The 24,257-nt window shown below is 37.0% G+C and overlaps 1 protein-coding gene across 3 annotated transcripts in view; it reads right to left on the reverse strand.

Moving 5' to 3' along the window:
* Positions 1-24,257, reverse strand: part of MED13L (mediator complex subunit 13L) — a 309,612-nt gene that overhangs the window by 41,696 nt on the left and 243,659 nt on the right. For all 3 annotated transcript variants that reach the window (XM_032285834.1, XM_032285838.1, XM_032285836.1), the window contains 10 exons: positions 22,137-22,282; positions 19,081-19,275; positions 18,508-18,696; positions 14,059-14,224; positions 11,707-11,811; positions 7,303-8,034; positions 6,260-6,485; positions 5,148-5,253; positions 4,716-4,840; positions 1,845-1,944 (listed from right to left, as the gene is read on the reverse strand). In XM_032285834.1, coding sequence (XP_032141725.1) covers positions 1,845-1,944; positions 4,716-4,840; positions 5,148-5,253; positions 6,260-6,485; positions 7,303-8,034; positions 11,707-11,811; positions 14,059-14,224; positions 18,508-18,696; positions 19,081-19,275; positions 22,137-22,282 — 2,090 coding nt within the window. The remainder of the gene's footprint in view (positions 1-1,844; positions 1,945-4,715; positions 4,841-5,147; positions 5,254-6,259; positions 6,486-7,302; positions 8,035-11,706; positions 11,812-14,058; positions 14,225-18,507; positions 18,697-19,080; positions 19,276-22,136; positions 22,283-24,257) is intronic.

Here is a 24,257-nt window from a genome sequence, read left to right on the forward strand (position 1 = left end):
TGAAATTGCATATGTGGCACTCATTTGTGGATTACCTTGTATTTCTATTGGACAGTGGTGTTCTAGACATTAACTTTGTTTTGTTTTTGTGTTTTGAGGCGGAGTCTTGCTCTGTTGCCCAGGGAGGAATGCAGTGGAGCAATCTTGGCTCATTGCAACCTCTACCTCCTGGGTTCATGCGATTCTCCTGCCTCAGCCTCTCGAGTAGCTGGGATTATAGGTGCCCGCCACCATGCCTGACTAGTTTTTCTATTTTTAGTAGAGACGGGTTTTCACTACATTGGTCTCCAACTCCTGACCTCAAGTAACCCACTCACCTTGGCCTCCCAAAGTGCTGGGATTACAGAGTAGACATTAATTTTTATAATACATCTGTCTTCCCACCTCAATGCCCAAAAAGCTACTGCTGAGATTAAAATATCTTGCCAGGCTATTTTCATTGTCACTTTTTGGGAGGAAATACTGTGTGTTTCCCTCATTCCCCCACCCCCTACCACAAATACATATATTCTCACAAATGCGTATTTATATATACTCTTTGTATACATTAAAATGATCCTCTGGATCTTGCATATCCGGGTTTTCCTGGTATTAATATTTCTGTACTACATTTCAAATTAATTTGTTTTCATACTGTGTACTTTATCATAAAATTTTGAGTAGATTCCTTTTGAAATAATTCTTTTTGGACAGAAATGAAAGGACAGAGCACACGACATGCTTGACTGGGCAATACCGCTAACTAGCAGGAGGTCTGAGAGTGCAAAATCTTGGGTGAGTTATCAGACATTCCAACATTTCACATCACTACATATCACTTCATGTCAAAATGGGCAAGGGACCAACTGATTCAAACAAGATGAACAACTCACTCATCTGACCTCCACATATCTATTTTAATACTGTTTCTTTTAATCTGTGACGTTCCATGTTTGTAAAATTCTGCAGTGCAGAGTAATAAAAAAAGAAAAATGTTTAATTAAAAAAACTACAGCAACTGGCTGGCTATCATTATTCATTTTCACCCATGTCATGCTTGAGAAAGCTTTGCATATTTTAAAAAGCTATGGATCCACTAAAGCTGTCAAAATCGAATCTCTGTATACTTCTCACTTCTAGATTTGAGTAAATCAGCACTACATTTATAGGTTCATAAAGCTTTTTGACTCATCCCTATGACATGGTGGTTTTTCCCCTCAATTTGTTCTCATTACCAGTTGAAGTTAATAAGAAGGTGTTAAAGAATGATTTGCAATGGAATGATGTTTCTGCTTCAGCGTATTCACAGAAGCTACCCTGACTTTCTTTTCTCTGGCAGAATAATGTGGTTTCTTAGGGTAAAGAATACACTAGAAAAAAGGAGGTTCCTCTTTTTGTCAGCATATAAAATAAAACTAGTTGATCTCAAAAGGAAACACAGAAACTTCAGAATGCATCTTGAAAAGGACCACTAAAATCAAATATCCAATATCCATGCGTGAATTACATTTATAAAAACTGAAACGTTTTACACAAAGTCTTATAGTAGCATATCAGTCTGAAAAATCACTTGTGCAGCGTTTATTCTACTAGGAAAGGACTATTAGAAAAACAAACCTAAAACATGTTTTTAAGGTATAAAAAGCTAATTCTTAATTGGAAAACAAAGGAAAGGGATTCAAATTAAGATGGTTGCTCTATATGATTAGCTCCCTGCCATCTCAGAAACACCAATTTATACATATTTAAATTCACAGGAAAGGAAGGGGAATTTCAGCTAAAGATGAAGCACAATGAGTATGAGAACACTGTATCTAAGTTACAGGCAGTGAGCCACAATGGCTCAGTCCAGTTTCTCTACCTACTTGGCGGATAAGGAACAGCAGCTCTTCCATCCTTCCCAAGAGGTCGGTCTTCTGTCCCAACTGTAGGCATTTTTGATGAGCGCAGAGCAGGTGATACAGCCTAAGAACAGAAGATATTATTAAAACAGAGTGACGTGTATGTAAGTGGGGCAGCAATCAAGTATTTCCTGGTGTATGCCTATTGGTAGATGCCTCTTGGTATAAGCATTCACCAGGTGAGCCTCTAGAAATACCAGCAGACAGTGAAACAAAGGAGATGGTTACCAGCTTATCAAGTATAAGAAACTGAGGGAGTTCTTTTCATGGATCTTGTGAGGGAAGATTGTTCCATCAAAGGAGAGCTGGAAGATCTTAAGCAATTCTTCCCCCACAAGCCAATTCTCATGGACACAATGATTACATTAGGCTGGTGCCTCCCAGAATAATTGACAACTGGTCTGGTTTTTCTTGCATTTGGAAGCAGGCATCTAAAAGACATGATCTCAAGCCTTCCAAATCTTTTTTTTTTTTTTTTTTTTTTTTTTCATTTATCACCACAAACTAAGTATCTTCTGTATCTATTTTGATAGTTTTATCTTCACAAAAAATAACCTTATTTTGTAAAATTACTGAAATATTCAGAAGATTTTTCTCTGATCTGTTATTCAAAGACAAATCAAGTGCCTTACTGGGCAAGGTTATCTTTAAGATCAAATGAACTGGTGATGAATTAAAATATAAAATAAAGCACAAAATTTTTACAAATAGAAGGCCTTTTATTTATTTATACTTAAACAATGTCACAAAATTGTATAAATTGAAATGTAAAATTAAAATTAAATTCAAAGACACATGAGATGACAACTCAGCCGACAGCCTCCCAACTCCGTTTATGAGTAAGATGGATTAGCAGTATCTTCTAGGGTAAACTGCTCATGTGATTAAATGCCAGACTAAAAATCAGAGTAAAGCAGAAACACTCAGAGAAATGAAAATTTGACTGAAAATGTCCAATTCTCCTTTGCATGTTAATATTGCTAAAAATATATTCCCAAAAGTTAAACATTTCTTCATTAAGCCTAATAGTAATTCATAATTTATACAAAGAAGTAGCTGAGTGGCCCAGAGCAGAAACAACAATTACTAGGGTGGTGGCCGCGAACAGACCAGGCCACTCCACGCTGCTTGCTCTGTTCCTTTCTTTCTCCTCCTTTGACTTGTGGCTCCTTTTCTTTTCATATTTGATTCCCATCACCACTGCCAAAGGACCTAACCTAACCCTCAGGATCTTTAAAACCAAACCCAGGCAGCACTTGGCTTCCAGGGGATAGTCACATTCAAAAAAGGACCTCTAATGCCTGGGTCAGCAATGAAGAAATGAGTCATTTCTTCTACCAGAGTTTTTCACATTGTCATGTCCTTTTCCTTCATGTAGCCACTGCATAAATTCAGACCCTAGTGTTCCGATCCAACAGAAGTTACAAGATTGGAGGATTCCTGCTTTCTGCATATCAGACTGAAAAAAAAAAAACAGCCCTTCTGCCAGTTTAGTTCCATACTCAGTAGACCTCAGAGGAACACATATTAGTAAAGTCTGAAATCTAAAACTTTCCTAGCCCTATCAGTCTCTAGCCATCATCAAAAAACAGACCAATGGTCTGTTCCTTATCCCTGAAAGCCAATCTAGTTCATTTTTGTTGCTTAATCAAGGCTCATTCCACATGGAAACTAATGTCCCTCCCGCTTCCTCTCAATGACCCCAGTCTTTCCACATTTCATTCTCCCAGGCCACTATCATCTCATCTTCTAAGTACTTACAACAGTAACGGTAAATAATATCTGTTAGATACATTTTATTTTAAAGTTAGAATGGGCTTTTGAAATGTTTCCTACTTAACCTTCAAGACTTAACTTAAACACTGCTCCCCATCACTTTGTATCTGAATGTCCAGCAACTTTAGATTCAGGTTTATTACTGACTCACAGCAGTAAGTATATTATAACTTTATTTATGTGCCATTTCTCCATAAGTCTGTGAGTGCCTCAAGTATAAGGTGGTAATTTAATCATATTTCTAGCCTCAATGATTAGCCTTAGTACCACCACAAAGCAATTAACCATCAAATGATTAACAAATGTATGTAAAATGGATGAATAAGGAGGTAGGTAAGTGAATAAATGAAAGAAAAATTAACTAATAAACTTTTTTTTGAAAACAGAGCCTATCTTACTCATCTCTAGGTCTCCCAGAAAAAACAGGCGCTTGTGTTTGCCCAAAGGTACGGAGGTGGTCAGGAGGAAGAGGACACGTATTTCCTGACTCTTAGTTCAGCTGATCTCCAAATAATTACAATTATTCCTCTCTGTCATTTTAATCTACGATGCCTTGTATTATTTAACTTCTACGTATATAAATTCTATTTCCCTACCATGATGCCATGATCTTAAAAAGTATAGATCATATTTTCATACCTAACCTCTGACTTATTAGATAAATAAAAATTTATGTGGGCATTACTTTAAAAATCAAATCTAAGGGACAATATATTTCTAATAGTCCAATGGTATTTAGAAGAATTTATTAAAATGACTGTGAAAAGATTTTAATATTTATAACTGGAAACACTAATGAAAAAGATCCTTCAATGAACAAAACTCTAGAGGGGGGTACACTACAATAATAATCTTTACAATCTTTTCCAAGTATATCAACTTTTTTTAAAATATACAGTGTGACTAGACTCCAGCATACAGACATTTATAAAGAACATTCAGAACCTGAAATAAGAGCCCCCAAATTCAATAGACCAAACTATAAAGAAATACTACAACAGCGATATGAAGTCCTTTCATGTAACGAAATTTCTGTGCATGTAGCTATGGCAAACTCACCCCAAGTTCGTCGTCATCAGAATTATCAAAGATGTTGTCTAAGTCATGCAGAGAAGGTGCCAAATCTGTTACCTGCGTAAGGCTACTGGAGCCAGCTCTGCCAGCAGCATTATCCTGCCGGACATCTGTAGGAAAGGAAGCAAAAGAAACAGAATAAACAACTCCACCAAATGCAAAGGAGTGGGGAGAGGACACGGATCTCAATGAACATGACCTGCCTGAGTTTTTCCCTATGGTTTTAGTTAAATTTAGAAACAATTATTTCCAAATATGTTTATCAGTTTTGAAAGGAACTGAAAGACTACAAAATATATTAAAGATGAGATAAAATTCTTGTTATTACAATAAGAATAAAATTTTATATTGAGGAGCATCTCCCTTGCATTTTATTTTAGCAATAATCCAAGTGAGGCAAATAATCATTGTACACACCTGTTTTAGTAGCAGAACTGAAAATAGACATGGCATTTTTCCCATCAGGCACCGGCGTGGAATGACCTGGTGTAGTGACATCCTTGGTACCAAATCCATCCTCTGACTGTATAATAAATTCAGCCAAACAAAACACATGAACACCAACCCAAAGTGTGAAATATGAGGGAGAACACAAAGAATTAGAGGGTAGAATGGAACTTGTTATGAGCACAAGTATGATAAACCATGGTCTATGCAACCAAAGGAAATAAAAGATAGGTCCTTTCTCCAGAATTTTAACAGAACCATGAGCTCTCCATTTTCCCCTCAATCCTATGGGGTATTCTGAGTGGATCAGTTTTTTATGCCTAAGGAGTACTGGTGGCATTTGATTATAGACCTGCCATGATGTTAAAAGCTGCCTTTAACAACATTTTAGATGATGAAGTATAGATTAAGCTTTCTGGATCTAGGGAGATCTGTATAAAACAATCTAAAAAGCATTGCCCTGAAGTATACTGGCCTCTTATAATTGTCTTACATCCTTGATTCTCAAGAATACCCTTTTTGATGGCCCAGTATTTTAGAATGTCTGAAAATTTAAAATTAAAGACAGCAGACACAACCAGTACTCATTTTTATAACAATGAAAGCAGTAAAATTAATACTGATAGTCTATGGGTAGAGCTGATATGAATCCAGAGAATACACAGGTATAGCGCTCAGCACAGTGAGGATAATAAGCGCTTGATAAGTTGTAATATACATACTATGATCAACATTTTTCCCTTTACATTTTGGTTACTTTGGAATAATATTTTAAAAGAAATAAGCAGGGAGCATAGGCCAACAAGAATTAGCATATGAGAGGAAACATGCACTGTACAAGCTATAGCCTGGAAAATATGAGGCTTCATTTATGTTCGGCTGACTTTTAAACAAAGGTGAGCCATGACATAAAAAGGAACAATACGCTGTTCAATACAATAGTACCAAGAGCAATGAATATGGGGACAGAGCAATCAGGCAAGACTATCTGAAACGTTCTGCCTCCAAAGTGTTCCCACACATGTTTTACTGACATAGATAGAAACCCACACGTGCTGGACTCTCTCTATGTTAAATGGTACCTTATTCTTTTTCAGGGAATCTTTCTCCGTCCCTTGTTTGCATTTCTTGTTGGCTGTAAAGATGTATTTTATGTCACCATCTTCAAAGGTGTATGGGTCATTCACTTCTCCCAAACTGTCTCCAGGTTGCTGTGATAGAGGCAATGGGTCAAGGAAGTGGAGTGGCTGCATCTGCGGCTGTTTGTCTTGCCAGATTTTAAACCGTTTGTTAGGTTGTGCTAAGAGTCTAAAAGACAAAATGACAATTGAAACAAGATAAACAAGGTTAAATGAGTTTCTTTTTTAAAAAAAAAAAAAGGCATTATGACAAAGCATTTACAAAGCTTAAACTTTTTGTAAAAAAAAAAAACTAAACCTTCACCTATATGGTGATTTGCTTTTATAGTTTATATTCATGATTAAATAAAAGTTAGTTAGTATACTTTTTCAAGAATATATGTTTTTGTCTCTGGGTCCGTGAATTTCACTTAAGAGCACAGGTTCTCAGGACAGACGGCCTAGGTTCAAACTCCATCTGTGTCATTTACTAACTGCATGGCCCTAGTTTCTCAGTTATAAAATTACCATAATAATATGTTATGGTGAAGATTAAATGAGTTAATCTATGTAAAGTGTTTAGAATGAGTGGCTCAAAAGCACTGTAAATATTATACCAGATACATGATGCATACACTTGAATGCAGGCAAAGCCTTCCTCAAAAATGTCAACTTACAAAGAAGGCACCAGTAGCAATATAGAAAGTCTCTTAAAGCTATATTCTTTAATTAACGAACAGTAGGCCAAAAATATATTAATATATTCTGGGTGTACTAACATGGCACAAAGAGGTATTTATATGCCCGTGTGTTTAAATGACATGTGTGCTATGCTGTATGTAGAACAAAGCATTTGACCATTAAACATTTTCCATATGCAGAGTCAAGAAGGACAAAGAAAAGTCGGCTTCGGCTTCAATTTTGAACCTGAAGTTTAGCAGGGAGAGATGGGGAGGGAGCCCATAGCCTTCCAGTGGATGGGTGGGTGGTGCAGAGAGCGGTCTTACCTTTGCAATGCAGTGCTCTCTGAGTTTACCTCCATTTTGGCATCACATCTCTCACCCTGGAGCTCTGGAGGCCTGAACTCTGCATCCTCACAGGGAGGGAGACGATAACTATGCCACCACTTATCTGATGACTCTGGGTTCGAGGGCCTAATCCCACAATATAAGGCTGTCTCGCTGACCTCTGCCATGAGAGGCAGTCTTTGGCCTACGAGGACAGTTCTGTCATCCAGAGTAGACAACTGCTGGAGTTCGAGCCCATTTCCATAGAGGGCTGGATTCACAGGGACCGATGGTGGGTCCAAACTCTCTGTTTCCTGACCTCGTGGCTGAGGGCTGAGTGTTGGCGGCAGAGGGGATATAGGGGAATTAGGTGAATCCATAGGATTCAGATTCATTTGCTTGCTTGTATTTCTGGAAGGCACGGCCATTTGCTTATCATACTTCCTACTGCTAGACACCTCTAAGGAGGAGTCTATCCCTGCCAACCCTAGTTTCTGTCCTGTTGTATCTTGTTCCATGCATAATTCTTCGGCCACAGAGGGCCTATGGTGAAATGGTATTAACGGTCTCTTTTGCAGCTTGTCTCCTTTTTCCTGTCTTTCTGTTGTTTTGTGCTTAGAAGAAGCAGGAGGCGGTAAAGATGAAGATGATGACGGTCCTGCACTGAACCCTGGTTGAGATATTGTGGGAGGTCGATTGGGTCCTACTGCACAACGTTTTAAAAGCTTATGCCTAAAATGAGAGTAAACAATTACATCAGTATAACATTATAAAAAGAGATTCTCTGACAAAATTTTATCTTTTAAAGCACACAGTAGATGTACTAATACATATAAAAGGGCTCTAGTTTTTAATACTTATAAAACTAAAAATCACAATACACCCCAACGAAAAATAAACAATCAATCACATACAAGTTAAGCAGGTAAGAAATGGGTGTAACAAGAAATGTAAAATGCACTGCTAACCCCTGCAAAATCACTGATTCAAAAAAACCCAAATCTTTTAGATTTGGTGAGGGCCTCAAATAACGTATTCATACTGCATCTTAAAACCATGAGAGTAGAGTCATGAGATCTTCTGCCAAGAAAAAACAAAGTTTCCAATTTCTATTTTATAACAGTTTACTAACTGTAATACAGAATGGCTTATAATGGCTTGTAGTGCTGTAAATTGGGAATAAAATAACTATGCAACTACTCTGCCTCAAAGTGTGGAACTAAAACAGTAAGTTTCAATCCTAAGAACATTTAATAGGATAAATACACTAGAAACTTTATGTGCCACTATATCTAGGAAAGAAGGGATAAAAGACAACTTTGGATCTTACAGACACACGTTAAAATGATAGAAGTTAACAGCACACATACACAAACGCATCTGAGCCGTCTAAGCAGAAAAACCAAGTCGGCTCACACCCTAACACACTTCTTGGCAAGCATGGGTGTGAGAAATGGCTCAGTAAGAGCCCACTAGATGATGCCAAGGTTTAATCTGTACAACAAAGTTATACTGCAGGTCAGCCAATACCTCCCAATATATAAATCATTCCCAGGGAAAAACGTGAGCTCTCCTGCTGGTGTAGTAGTAACTCTCTGAGGCCACTAGGGTGGCATTAAATTACTGCTGCATTGCACTAAATGATGCCCTAGTGAGCAGTAAAACGGATTTGTGGGGCATAATGGGATGGTTTAGTGGGACAGCAGGATGGCTGCCCTGCTCTGTAAGGCCATTAAATAGTGGAAGGAGTGGACCGTACCATAATGGGTTTGGTAATCCTGCAGCAGATAATCTGAAAACTCTTGCCGAAGTCTTTGCTACTCTAAAAAAAAATAAAAACAAACACTCCTGAACTTCTTGTCCTTAGGCCCAAAGAGCATGGTACCACAGTAACATGGGAATGTCTCATCAGAAACTATCTCAGTGATATCTTATGAAGGTACTTATTTTAGAACCTAAAATTTAAATCTTTTAGATAAAACATTCTAATTTGGATTTTCTCAGAGAGGATAACCATACTAGTTCTTTGAGAGATACTTTATGATACTCTCCTCAAAGTAAAGATTTTTTGCAAAGTGGATAATCTAGTCATAAAGCACGTTTTTCAACTGGTTTTAATGACTCAGCTACATTGCAAATGGTTAGAATGAGGAAAGCACAGTAGGTAGGAGAGAATCACAGCGTATCTCAGCAGGAAAGGAACCTGGTGCAGGCAGTGGGAAATCAGACTAAGATGGCACACTATATGGGTGACTGGTGGTAGGAAGAAACCTGAGGCAGGACCCAAACATGTAGAAATAGATCATCACTAAAAGAACAAGGAAAGGAGAAGAACTAGAATAGTCATTTCAAAGGAAGTCAGTTTGAAATCCAGTGACCAATTACATCTAAAAAGTGAAGAAAAATAAATGACACTCTACAGGCTGAGAAAATTGTGATAAAAATGACCACAATACGGTCCCAGGTTTGTGGGGAAGCACACATGGCAAAAGTTAAGGATTTTTCCTTTTCTTTTTCTTTTTTTGAGATAGAGTCTTGCTCTGTCACCCAGGCTAGAGTGCAATTGCACAGTCTTGACTTACCACAACCTCCGCCTTCTGGGTTCAAGTGATTTTCCTGACTCAGACTCCTCAGTAGCTGGGATTACAGGCACGCGCCACCATGCCCAGCTAATTTTTGTATTTTTTGTTAGTAGAGATAGCGATTTACCATGTTGGTCAGGCTGGTCTCAAAGTCCCGACCTTGTGATCTGCTCGCCTCAGCCTCCCCAAGTGCTGGGATTATAGGCATGAGCCACCGCGCCCAGCCTAAGGATTTTTCTTAAAGGCATCCGCCAAAATACAAGACTATGTAGAAGGTTGGGACAGAAGTTTGAAAGTCAACGGAATGGTGCCTTGGTATGCATATAGATATAAAAAAGACCTGAAGATATGAACATTTGGCAAAGAAATAGAGTAGTAATTCCAGGTAACAAAAATGAAAGCATTATTTATTTACACTTAATGTGTTACAAAAATAATTCCAGGTAGCTAATAAAAATGTGCTAAAAATCACTAAATAGGTTATTTAAGTGAAAAAATATGGGTTAAGGAAAGAGCAGGGAAAGTAAGACAAAAGGCAAAAGTTAAATACACTACAATTTATATCCTATGTATGTGCTAAAGGTTGGCCATAGCATGGCTGTGAGCTATCCATAAATTAATGTTACTAGAAAAATACTTTTTGTCATAACAGCCTAGAGACAAAAGTAGGTATTCAGCTGCAGGATACCACACCTATCCTAAGACCAGAGAGATGCTCTCACATGCTCAGAGAGGGAAACTTTAATGAGCAAACAACTTGTTCAAAAACATCCTCCCTGAAAAATCAATAATGAGTTTCATTAGGCTTATCCTTACATCTCTCAACAAGAGGCTACCAAGGCAGGGCTTGATAAAATAATCAATTCAGGGGGCAGGAGAGAAGAGGAAAAGGTGTCAAAGCTCTTCCCTAAGTGTACACATGCAGCTTCTGCATATATGCAGGGGACATATGCACCACCTCCTCAGCCTGAAGCCAAGTCACCTAGGCTACATTAAGAAGATCTAACCAGAGACATGAATGGCCATCTTCTAAATATGCTTATCTCAACTCAACTTTTTATAAACACAGAACAGTATCAAATTTGAAAAGGTATATTTCAGAAGCAGGGCTACTCAAAATAGTCCAGTCTAAGTGAAAAATCATCACCACTTCTAACCGTCAAATGAGTTGGGGGATAAGACTTAAGCCCACTTAAAGAATTAAGAACTCTAATAAAAACCCATGACAATACGATTCTTTACTACAACAATGAGGGGTAAGTCAACAGAATATCCATGAATAATGCAAAAATTTTCTACAAAAAAGCAATCTGAGGCCTTATCCAAGGAACTAAATGAATAAACAATTAAGATGCCATGATTGCAACAATTTTAGCTTTTAGCAGTTGTGACCAAATACCTGTCTCAATCAAAAACCACCACTGCTAGCAACAAAACAGATTATCTACAGAAAGTCTCTTCAATCTAAATTCTATCGACTCAAGCCAATCTGTTTTTAATGTGTATTTTTACTTTGAAATTAAGAGTAGTTAAATAAAGTCATTTAAAGTGCTAAGAATTGTCTTGTCAAACTGATACCTTTCAAGTTGCTAACTGCAAAAAAGTTGTGGCAGCAATTTGTTAACAGGGCCAACTGTCTGATAAGCTCCGAGTCCTGACAATAAAACTGTATCATCTGCATGTAAGAAGACAACTAATCTTTTTCTTCCCTACTGGAGGAGGATGGAGAATTGGGAAAAACTGATCTGTGAGGCAAGGAGATGAGTCAACAAGATGTGCCATCATTTGATCTCACTACTATTTTGGCTTTTTTATTACCTACCTAGAACAAGAACAGCTGACTCTTTGGGTTGGATCCACAAAATCCCAAGTAGCAGGATTGCTAGCAGGCTCTTCTTCAAGAGTTGGAGTTGACATTTGGCTCCTCCTAAAAAGGTTAAAAATGTGACTTATGTATGAATATAATACCCATACCCCTGGGGGAAAAAATGTTTAAGAGTTGAATACATTTCATTCACATGGTAATATTATCCTGCTGACATACAGTTCAGAGCAACCAACGAATAAAACTACCCGTTTTATGTACTGGAAGCAGGATTCAAAATGTTTCTATTTGCCTGGGTGCAAACGTTTCTATTTACAGGTGGCTCATACCTGTAATCCCAGCATTTTGGGAGGCTAGGTCGGGCAGATCACTTGAGTCCAGGAGTTTCAGACCATCCTGGGCAACATGGCAAAACCCCGTATGTACGAAAAAAAATACAGAAATTAGCTGGGCATCATGGCATTTGCCTGCAGTCCCAGATACTTCGGAGGCTGAGGTGATTGCTTACTGGTAGCATGTAAATTCTGAGTCAGGAATGATGGTGATGCCAATCACAGATTGTCCACATGTGTGGCTGAGACAGACACCTTTGCTTTCTGATGGTTCAATGTACACAAACGTTGTTTCGTGCACAAAATTGTTTAATAGTATATAAAATTACTTTCAGGCTACATGCACATGAAACATAAATGAACTTTGTGCTTAGTTCATCCCAAGATGAAGTGAACTTTGTGCTAAGTCCCATCCCAAGATATCTCATTACGTATATGCAAATATTCCAAAATCTAAAAAAAAAATCTGAAATTCCAAACACTTCTGGTCCCACGCACTTTGGGTAAGATACTCATCCTATAAAACATTTACTAGCATTTAAGAGCAGCACTTCCAATGTGAAATAGAAAATAAAAGTATATCCTACATGTCACTGTTAATTGGTAGCAGAAGGCAGATCGTTATTATTACACAATAAAGTAAGAATAAGGGGCAATATTTTTGGATTGCTGATTTTGCTACAGCAGACACTGCAAAGCATTTCAACAGTGGCTCTACAGGAATTTCTCTCACTTCTCTGCCCTCCGCTGTCCTCCTGGTTGTCTCGTCTCCCTGTTCTGTGCTGCTGAGAGAGGGGCTATGATCTGTTAAGGGTTGTGGAGGTGTAAGGCTGGGGGTGATTAAAAATCAAAGATGATAAATGAAAGGAAAAGAAAAAGAAAATACTTACTTGGAAATAATCTAGGCATTGCAGACAGAAGTAAAAATATCTGTACCAATTATTATAAAGGAAAGGATCATTATAAAGTGACTAGAGGTATCTTTTAAATTCTAGAACGTGATATGATTTTCCACTGCAATTATTTTAGAGTTTACTACATCTTCAGTGGCCTATTCTAGAATAAATTAACTGGCCAATAAATATTTAGTATGAAATTGCTAAAAGCTGGGTCCAAAGTCTTAAGTGACTCTGAATAGTAGTCACTTAAGAAATACTTCATTGGCTTCTAAATGAGGAGAGTTGTTGGAAGTTATTGACAAGAATGTCCATATTCATTCTCTTCCAAAGAATCAAGACTCATTTGTCTACTTTCATTAGTCAAGAAAGTAGACATCTACTCATATTAAAACAGATACGAAACTGTGCTGATTATGTTTACATAAATCTTGGTAAGTGGAACAGCATTTATTGACTACTGTTTGTCATTATCATTTAGGCAATTAAAATAATCATCAGCAGTCTTTTCTAAGAATCAATTCTCCCCTTTTTCCAAAAATATGTTAAAGAAGGATGTCAGGCTGATTGGAAAGGAATGAAAGTTAAGTGGGAGAAGAAAAAAAACGTCACTTTCTCAAATCAACAAACAGGAGCACAGCAGATAATAAACACCCCTCCAACTGTCATCAGTCAAGTTCAAAAATGTATTGTTAATTAAGACTAAGGCCAGTATACAATAGTAAATCAACAAGGACGGCTCTTTTCCTTTGCAATTGGGAGGCCATTCATACATTGAGATATACAAGGAAAAAAAACCAAACTCCCAGTAACTGTCCTGATACACATGGTGAATCTCTGAGTCAGCTGTGCTGAAAAATATGAGGTCAACACCATGCCAACCTGTACGGTATTAGGAACTTGAAAATTTTCCTGGATAATCAAATCAAGTACAGTAAATGTCTTGATTTTAATATCTTTATTTTGAATTTTATCTATTAAATTCAAAATGATGAAATACCAATCCGATGACCTCATTGCACTATTTGGTTACACAACAGTGCAATGTGATTGACATTTTTCAGGTGGTAATCAAGGAGATGGTACTAAACTATGATCTAGATAGAATCCAGAAAACATACTTGTACTGGGTTCTGTTGAGGATGCATTCCTTCCAGACTCGATGGACCATATGATTGTGGAGTTTTGGAGGAATCTTCCCCGATCTCTTTGGACTGTGCATAGTTATCATCCCCCCATCTTGGGAACCTAGGTGACTGGCAGCACTCTGCATACCTCCACTCTCACCTGAAAAAAAAAAAAAGGCAATTTGGAATATTAGAATTTTCTGAAAAGGTTTCCTACTTCATAGACTGCTATCATATTTAACATAAATATGCATTTTAATTGTTGAAACTCATATACATGTAGCTCTTTCCCTATGTTATTTCCCGGGCAATAACACTATCTGTAATTATAAGTAAAATCTGTATCAGGATGGCTTTTTTTCCCCGGCTCTTTGTCCATAAAATTCTTTGTTTTCTCCCTAAAGCAATCAATCAGATCAACACTCACTCACCCATAAGGGCACACACATACAGAGGCACTCCTATTCCATGTGTACTGGACACAACTTAGAAGGAAGGGTTAATACATCACAATATTAAAGATGCAAACTTCTACTAATTGTTTTAAACGTTTAAATCTTAACACAGTCAATCAGTTTCAAGGCAAAAGAAAACAGTAGAGGGAGCTTTATACTAATGTAGCTAAATGGCTGTACATCAGTACACAGTGCCCTGGGTGGGAAAAAGAAGGTAATGGCACAAAGCTTTTAACAAGGTCAAATCTCAAATTTGTGTGTGGTACTGTTTGTCCTTACGCCTGACACTATGTATTTAAACCTTAGTACAAAAACACTGAAAGAGGTTGTCTTGACATTTTATTTCAGAGGATTAAAAATTCACTGGTTTCTCTCTAGTAACTCCACTTAAGTTTTTCCAAACATAGTTATGTATACAGTCTATTTCTTTCAGCTATTTCATTACAATTGTTGATGATACTGGTTGTTGTTTACATTTTGAGTATTTTATTATTTCTAATATAAAAAAAATACTTAAGTCAATTTCCAGTATTAAATTCTGACTGAATCACATTCATCTATTTGACTTAGTAAGTATATGATGGGTTTTCTTCTCAATAGAATTATGACACAAAACATCTTGACCAAAGTCAAGATGAAAAAGAAAGAAATAACCTTGTAACACAAATTATTCTTGTTATCAATGCAGGATGATGATTATAATATGAGCTGAATGGTCAGGCTTACCTCTATTTAAAAAACAAGACCCAAATGCTTATATTCTAAGGAAATGAAGCTCTCTTGTTTCTGATAAAAGTATTACCATATTACAAATGAGGTTTGAACTTTTGTACAAAAGAAATTTGAACTTTCATTGCAACCTTTTATTTTAAAACTTCCAAACTTGGTTCATGATGCAAAAGAATCCATTTCCATTTTACAATTGCTTTTCAAACACTAATTATAAAACTCTAGACAAACTAGACAAGAAATAAACAGAAGTAGATAACAAAGACCTTCTCCCCAAAATGTCCTACAATATAGCTAAGGAGACCATATGCCCATGGTATCATAAAGAAACTATTTATGACCAATAAAGTAAAGAGTAGGGAGAAACATGCAAAGAAACTTTTCTGATTAAAGCTAGGTTGAAGCTTTTCAGTAGCACTTAATGACTGAAATAAAATCTGAGTGGTACCTTAGATGGAATTAAACAAGACTTGTTACTCCAAGCTGTTAAAATGTATGTTGAATGTTGCTTGCAGTTACCTCTATACATCAAACAAAGAGGCGAGTGGATATACCAATCCCGATAAGATATGAGTAATGTCACTAAAACTATTTGGCCCTCCTAAGCCCTCTGCTAATTCAGGAGAATCTTAGTGATTTTTAGAGGGCAAGTACCCCATTCTGTCCTATATCTAGGAAAATATGGCATTCAACTACAGAATGTCAAGGCTGACCAAGATTTTCTCTGATGCAGTATTAAGACTCATAATCTGTAATTCAATATCCTAAGATAGGAAAATTTAGGCAAATTCATTTTACTGCAAAGATATCAGGAGCTTCTGTTCAGTTTTGTGTGTTTAAGCGATAAGGCGACATCAGGGGATTTACTTATCCAAGGCATAACACAAGACCATACACAGAGTTAAGGAGGAAGGAATTTGAAGATCCACAGTTAATTAATCCACACCGAAATCCCCCATAACCAAAACTTCTTGATTCTGAATTATGACTATTAAGAGTTCTGAACTGATCAGAGGTCAAGGCATCATGTACACAGCAGGCCTTCAATTTTAAGGTGAATACAAATTTCACTAAGTACAGAGCAAAACAAAAAACAAAAAGATAAACAAAAGTGGGTAATTTAATAATGTAGTACAACTGTTAGGGATCCAAACTGTGATATGAAATTTAAAACTTTTCAAAATACTGATAATTCTGATTTTTCTATTAGCGTATCTTCTTTATGATTATTGCTACAGAAGACTGTTTAAAGTTCTTTTTTAGTTTAATATAGTTTGATGGATGACAAATCCTTTGACAAGGAATCATCCAAATTCTCTGCTCTTCCAAATGAAAGCTGGAAGTACTTTTTTTATTTCTTACAAACTGGGTCTAGCTCTGTCGCCCATGCTTGAGTGCAGTGATGCTGTGTTGGCTCACTGCAACCTCTGCCTCCTCGGCTCAAGCCATCCTTCCACCTCAGACTCACAAGTAGCTGGAACTACAGGCATCTGTCACCATGCTCAGCTAATTTTTTATTTTTTGTAGAGATGGGATTTCACCGTGTTGCCCAGAATGGTCTCAAACTCCTGAGCTCAAGTGATGGACCTGCCACAACCTTCCAAAATGCTGGGATTATAGGCATGAGCCACCATGCCTAGCCTTGAATGTACTTTTTTTTTTTTTAACCTGAATCTCAGAAAATACATGACTCTTAACAGAGACATGCTGTCCACTTCTATGTCTCCCACAAAACATCTGACTAATTTTTCCTCCAGATAACTTAATAATGTGTGCTAAAATTTTAGTTTTGAATATTGCTTTAAATTACTGCTACCACTTGTATACGATTTTATTGTTTACAATGCACTTGTATATATTACCTTATATGTATAACAACCCAATAAAGTATGTTTTTATCAGAAAAGGAAACTGAGATTCAGAAAAAGTATGAGAATGAACAAGGTCAGTCGCCATGTAAAAGATATAGTCAGGTTTTACAGCTAGGTGTGTTCAATCACAAAGTCTATGCTTTTCCCCAATATCTTCTTTAACCATAAACATTTATTAAATGCCCACTATCTGCCAAGCATCGTGCTAGAAACTTTGAAATTTTGTCTTACTATGGTAATTTTCCTGAGGATTATGTATGTATCATGCTTGATAGTTTCTTCTCAAAGTTTAGTTGCCAAGGCTTTATTTACTCTAATGTTCCTGCCAGCTTGGCCCACATTCCATGCTTATAAATAAATAATCTCACTTCAGCTCAAGTATAATGACTATCCCTTCCATACTGACCACATTTCTAATTAAAATGAGGTCAATTACAACAATAACAAAGTTGATATAGGGAATACACTACTCAATAAAGAGGGCAAAAATGCTCCCAATTTAAAAAATCTCTAAATTTTTCCATGAAGACAGGCAGTTCCAACTGTCAAAATTGTCCCAAATAATTAATATTTATTATTAATACAGACACATTACTGATAGGAAAAAGTATTTATTCAGAGCTCCTACATGCTAGCCGAACTTTACATCTAACAGAGAAAGAGTTGTCCAAGGCTTGTCCCTGGCTGACAATGGCCAATGGGGCAGAGGCTTCAGACATTGTCTAATTTAGCATTCTTCAATTGTTAAAATTTTTTTAAAAAGCAACCTACATTTTGTCTATGTGAACACACACATATGTAAAGGGGCAGATGTGTGTGCAAAACTTAAGAGAATCTAAACTTTTTTTTAAAAAATTTTTACTAGTTTTGTTTTTGAGGCAGAGTCTTGCTCTGTCACCCAGGCTGAAGTGCAGTGGCATGATCTCGGCTCACTGCAACCTCCACCTCCCAGGTCCAAGCGATTCTTCTGCCTCAGCCTCCTGAGTAGCCAGGATTAGAGGCATGTACCACCACACCCAGCTGATTTTGTATTTTTAGTAGAGACGGGATTTCACCATATTGGCCAGGCCAGTCTCAAACTCCTGACCTCAAGATCCACCCACCTCGGCCTCCCAAAGTGCTGGGATTACAGATGTCAGCCACCACGCCCAGCAAGAATCTGATCCATTTAATAACAATAAAGACTGATATGGACAGAATTAAAAATTCTGAAGTATATGAATTGTTTGTTTACAGTCTTCCTTCTCCATTTTGTAAAATCCTTATGTTACTCTACTACCTCCATCTTTTCCAATAGGAATTTCTGTTTTCTCACCTGTTCCATGGCAGGTAGGCTATACAATTGTCTGGGCCCTCTTCTACCCAGGATACTCCTGGGTCCTACTCACCTAGGACAGCCTGTTCAGGAGAGGTGGGAGGGGTCAGAGGCATCCCACAGTTACTTGGGTCCTTCACACTACCAAGCCCTTGCTGCCCAACTGTAATGTGGCCTCCAGCACTGGCAACACTCTGAGGAACCGGGATGTCATTCTGAGAGATCAAAACAAATGCTGAAGGGTAAACCATGCGAACACCACCTATAAGCAAAGAGAACAAGGAGAGAACCAGGACTGAGAAAGAATTCACACAAGACCCCCAATTTTATTATTCCAGTGGTCAAAGCTCAGTGGTGAAAATGAGATGCTCATGAAGTGCTGCCAAAAGTGATAAGCTTCATTCTCTCATAAGTTAATAGCTGTTTAAACATGTGTTCCAACAGGATCATAATAGCATTTGGAATACAGGGACCTTGGGTGCTTCAGGCAAGATAACTACTGAGCACATATCATTGTGTCAAGAGAATTTTTTTAAAAAGACGGAAAAATTATGGAGATTATTTCTGATGAATCTGAATTATTATCTTTTTAAATTAAGGAAGAGGAAGAAGAATAAAGTTCTTCAGGCAAAATATTTTCTCTTACCAACAATTACTTCAACTGCCACAGGGAAATCATCATCATATCCCAACTCATCTTCCTCTTTCAATTCCTCTTTCTTTTTTAGCACCATCGGGTAGAAATACTGCCATTCCTCAATCAACTTGCGAGTGGCTGGGTCTGACATCTTGTATGCTTGGCCTGTCAGCGTCCCATTTAAGCCATAAGGACTTACCAGTACTATGGAGGGGAGGAGAAACACATGCTACACATTAGAGAAATATTTCCTACTTAAGTGCAACACTAAATCTGTGGTAAATTTAGGTTACAGTATCACTTAATGTACATTGTTCTTTATTTCCCATTTAAAGTATGATTTAAATGAAATTTTTTTAAAAATTATTTTTGTAGAGGCTGGGTCTCATGTTGCTCAGGGTGGCCTTGAACTCCTAGATTCAAGGGATCCTCCTGCCTCAGCCACAAAAGTATGATATTTTGAAGTTTCTTATATTAATATTTCTTATTATTTATATGCCTCTCACCTCCCACAATTTTTAAAGGAAACAAAATATGAATAGTACAATGTTATCAGACAGCTATGCTTTGAAACATATACGCATCTGTATAATAATAGCTTGTACAATGTAAACACTGAATCTTACAAAACAGAAGAAAATCATTCAATACATATATTCAAAACGCTGCCTAAACCTTGAACACTTTTGTGGTTCCTGAGACTTCCTATACATCTGTGGTAATCAAAGAATAACATACAAATAAAATTTCAAATAGTGGGAAAGTCTAAATGTATAAAAGCTTGAAGCATGACAGTTATCATTTCAGTTTTGACTGTTTTAGAGGCCTGTTGATAAAACAACTCTAAGTAAAATTTTATTTAACTCAAAGTAAAGGACCCAAAGTCCTCTATCTTCTTTCAGTATTTGACCTTGATGTCATTTTCACTGAGTGAGACACAGTGAACTACCCAGCCAGTTCATGGCCTTGGAATGAGTACGTCAATCTTCCAAATAACACTTTTCTAAGGAGATAAAGCCCACTTTTTCATAATCCTAATTTTTTTTTTTTTTAAGACAGTCTCGCTCTATAGCCCAGGCTGGAGTGCAGTGGTGTGTCCTCGGCTCACTGCAACCTCTGCCTCCTGGGTTAAAGCGATTCTCCTGCCTCAGCCTCCTGAGTAGCTGGGATTACAAGTGCGTACCCCACCATGCCCAGCTAACTTTTTTGTATTTGTAGTAGAGACGGAGTTTCACCATGCTGGCCAGGCTGGTCTCGAACTCCTGACCTAATGATCTGCCCACCTCGGCTTCCCAAAGTGCTGGGATTACAGGTGTGAGCCATCGTACCCAGCAATTCTAATCTTTAACATGGTCATTCAACGGAATGTCTTCTTTTGTTCATTTTTTTAAAGAGGTAGATGATATGTCACATCAAGCGAGAGAGATAGCTATAGACATCATATGTATTGTGGAGTCTTTCTGGCTGTTCCTCAATGATCCAAATTGGATAAAAATACTCCAACTAACAGAGTCAATCAAGGGTAATTTTTTGCAATAATGCTTCCAGGAAATTCCCACATCAATTTGGATAATTATGTTCATCATAATTATCCGTAAGGACAGCAACTGCCTTAGTGTGGTCTTCCTCCACACCAATCATGGAAAATAAGCAGAATAATGTTCCACAAAAGTATTTTATGACTTCCATTAGTGACAATATCAAAAAAATTAAAAGTGGTCTATAGGGACCTGGTATTCCTATTATCATCCCCAATTTTGAAGATTAGAAAGGAAATTCTCTTTCCTCATGACTAGTTATTCCTACTATTATTACCATAACTAAATGCTTCTATTGTGAATGATGAAAAGTTGGATGAAGTCAGATGGTCCTCAGCACTTTACACTCAAGAAAACAATATTTTAAAAATTCTGACATGTCATAATTTGCCAATACTGTATCAGTTGCACTATACAGTTTAAGAATTGGTTCTGATGGCTGTGGTTGATAGGAAAGAAAAAAAATTGGGTTTTGAATTTCCTAGTAGTTCATACACTAAACACCCCATTTTACACGGCTTAAAATGTATTGCAGTAGGGGAGCTGGAGTTAAAAATTAGGACACAGCTAAATGTGGATTCAATGTTCTCTCTTACCTCAAAAAAAAATTGTATTATCTTTTGGGCAAGAAACAGATGCTTTCATTGAATGAAATCAGAATAGTTTATAGAAAACAAAAAATAAATAAAATGGAGGCTAAATGCTCATGACAGACTGTTATAGCAATTAAAATATTTTACTCAAGTCTGCTAAAATATGTGTTTTTAAAAACTGTATTGTGTGATATGCTATTTCAACCAGACATCTCTAGTAATAACATATTAGACTGAACCAAAAAAAGACTGTTTCCATATGGTTCAATCTAATATTATAACATTTAAAATCTGTTATTCTCAGAACATTCCGAATTCCAAAGACAAAACAAAGATTTATAATGCTCAGATCAAAAGGACATGAAATTATTTTGGTGATATCTGGGTGGTAAAGCTGAGAATTAATGAAAACATGAATGTATTAGTGAAATTACACCTAAATGCCTATTACCAAAGCGGTCTAAAACAAAGGTAATAACATCACTGAAGAAACTATACACTAGGAATTCTAGAACTATGATTCTGGTTGAAATTTCAAGTACTAAATTTATGGTAATCTTCTATTAACCGTTACATTCCTAAAACCTTGTTACTAAACATAACAATGGAAACCTTTAATTTGTGACTACGGTCAAGTACCCATTGAATTACATTTTTCAAGTATTTATTGATTTTCTTCTGTTCTGAAAGAAATTCTACATTTTATTCTTACAAAAGAATACACATGAGACCATGTTAATACATTCCATAAGCTTCAGCAAAAAACTAATATACTATTATGACTTAATCTTTTCTCCTTTCTTCAAAAACTCACCCTTATGGTTGGCTTTAAAATATCTGTTTAAGATAATGTCTCATGCTGCTAAACTTTATTGGACAAGATGGTTTTCTACTCGCTGGTGGATAGGGGTGGAGAGCAGAACAACGTACTTACCTTGAAATGGTGCAGGTGAAGACTGAGCCATGTGTATATGCTCCTCATTGATCAAATAAATTGGCTGGTGCTGGGCAATCTCCACACTTGTGCATACATTACTTTCTCCATGCAGAAAGAATGTGAAAGCACAGGACAAATGCTCACTACAAAAGAGAGAATCAGAAACTCAACTTTCTATTTTGGTAGGAAATGGGTGCTAGAAACAGGAACTACAGATAAAATACAGCTCTACTTTATCAACCATCCAGTAAGGCTGACTTCTAATTGACTGTGGGTGAAAAACTTCTAATTTATTATTGACAAACTAAGCTGCCAGATAAGTCTCGAAATACAGATATACTGCATTAAGAACTTTTTAAAGTTACTGTACAAAATGTTTCCAGTTTCATCTGCATAAAATTTAACCCTTATGCCAACTATAAACACCTAAGAACAGAGAAAGAATTGGCCGGGCGCAGTGGCTCATGCCTGGGAGGCCTAGATGGGCAGATCATGAGGTCAGGGTTTCGTGACCAGCCTGACCAACACAGTGAAACCCTGTCTCTACTAAAAATACAAAAATTAGCCGGGTATGGTGGCACGTGCCTGTAATCCCAGTTACTCAGGAGGCTGAGCCAGAATAACTGCTTGAACCCAGAAGGTGGAGGTTGCAGTGAGGTGAGATTGTGCCACTGTACTCCAGCCTAGGCAACAGAGTGAGATTGGATATTAAAAAAAAAAAAAAAAAAGATTTGTAATATTTTTCTATCGTCTCAGTGTCTAGCACTCAAAATAAGTCAAATAAATGAATAAACACTTAAAAGACTTATTTTTTAAAGTGGCCCACTGACTCAGTACAAAAGCTCACACCTGTAATTCTAATGCTTTGAGAGGCTGAGGCAGAAGTATAACTTGAGGCCAGAACTCAAAGCCAGCGTGGGCAACATAAGATCCCATCTCACCAAAAATAAATAAATGAATTAGCCAGGCATGGTGGTGTGTGACTAGTCTTAGCTCCTCAGGAGGCTGAGGTGGGAGGCTTGCTTGAGTTCAAGGGTTCGAGGTTGCAGTGAACTGTGATCACGTCACTGAACTCCACTGTGGACAACAGAGCAAGACCCTTGTCTCAAAAACAAGTGGCTTACAAACAAGATCAGAAGGCAACCCCTCAGCATATTTTTGTCAAAATTGTCAACTTTGGCCCTTAGCTAGCCACAACATATCTCCATTTCTCAAAAGATCTTATAAGAACATTTGCCTGATGAAATAAAATCACTTTTACTAAAGACAAGCAACCACCGTTTTTTAAGTCATCTCAAGATGCCACTTCCTTTCAAAACTTCTCTAAAATATTATAAAGTACATATGGAGTACTACTCAAAAATAATAAATTGTTTCAAGTATAAAATTATAATGCTTGAAAGGAAAAAGTTAAATTGTCTATCACACAATGACACATATATATTCTTCTTTGATATGTTTAGATAACATTTTTTGTTTCACCAAAATATAACATTTCACCAATAAACCCTTGATACCATACTTCTAAGTTTAAAAAGTTCACAAAAAGCAAAAGGGCACATAAACATCTACAGGTAATAGTAAAAACATGCTATCCTTTGAAAATGACACTAGAAACATACCATCTTCTACATACAACATTACGCCTGGCATATTAAGTAGGACCAAAATATAGTTTTACTGATTGTGGACTGGCTTATTTTTCAGCTGCAAATTTCACCTAAAGGGGTTTGAGCTGACTTATCACTATTCATGCCCACTATCCCATGTAGTTTCTAGTTTATTTATAAGAAGCTGGTGGGAGAAATAAATGTAGACTGTAGCCACAGAGGATGTTCTCTATTCCACCAATTCCCAACTGTGCATGGGAATAAATACAACCAACATTGACCTAAGAATGGTGCAAGGAGCTTGAAGTGACACTGAATAAAACACAGTCCTTGCCCTCAAGGAGCATTTTCACTAGCAAGAGACTGATATGAAAGCACATGAATAAAATAAAGCCAGGCACAAACATACAAATAATAATAAAAACAAAATGCCATAGAAAGGCTAACAAATAGTGATTTCTTCAATTTGGAATATACAAACGCTTCAGACAAGAACAAAAAAAAAAAA

This window comes from Sapajus apella, unplaced genomic scaffold, assembly GCF_009761245.1.
Source record: "Sapajus apella isolate SASKATOON/1434 unplaced genomic scaffold, GSC_monkey_1.0 scaffold2, whole genome shotgun sequence".
Lineage (NCBI taxonomy): Eukaryota > Metazoa > Chordata > Mammalia > Primates > Cebidae > Sapajus > Sapajus apella.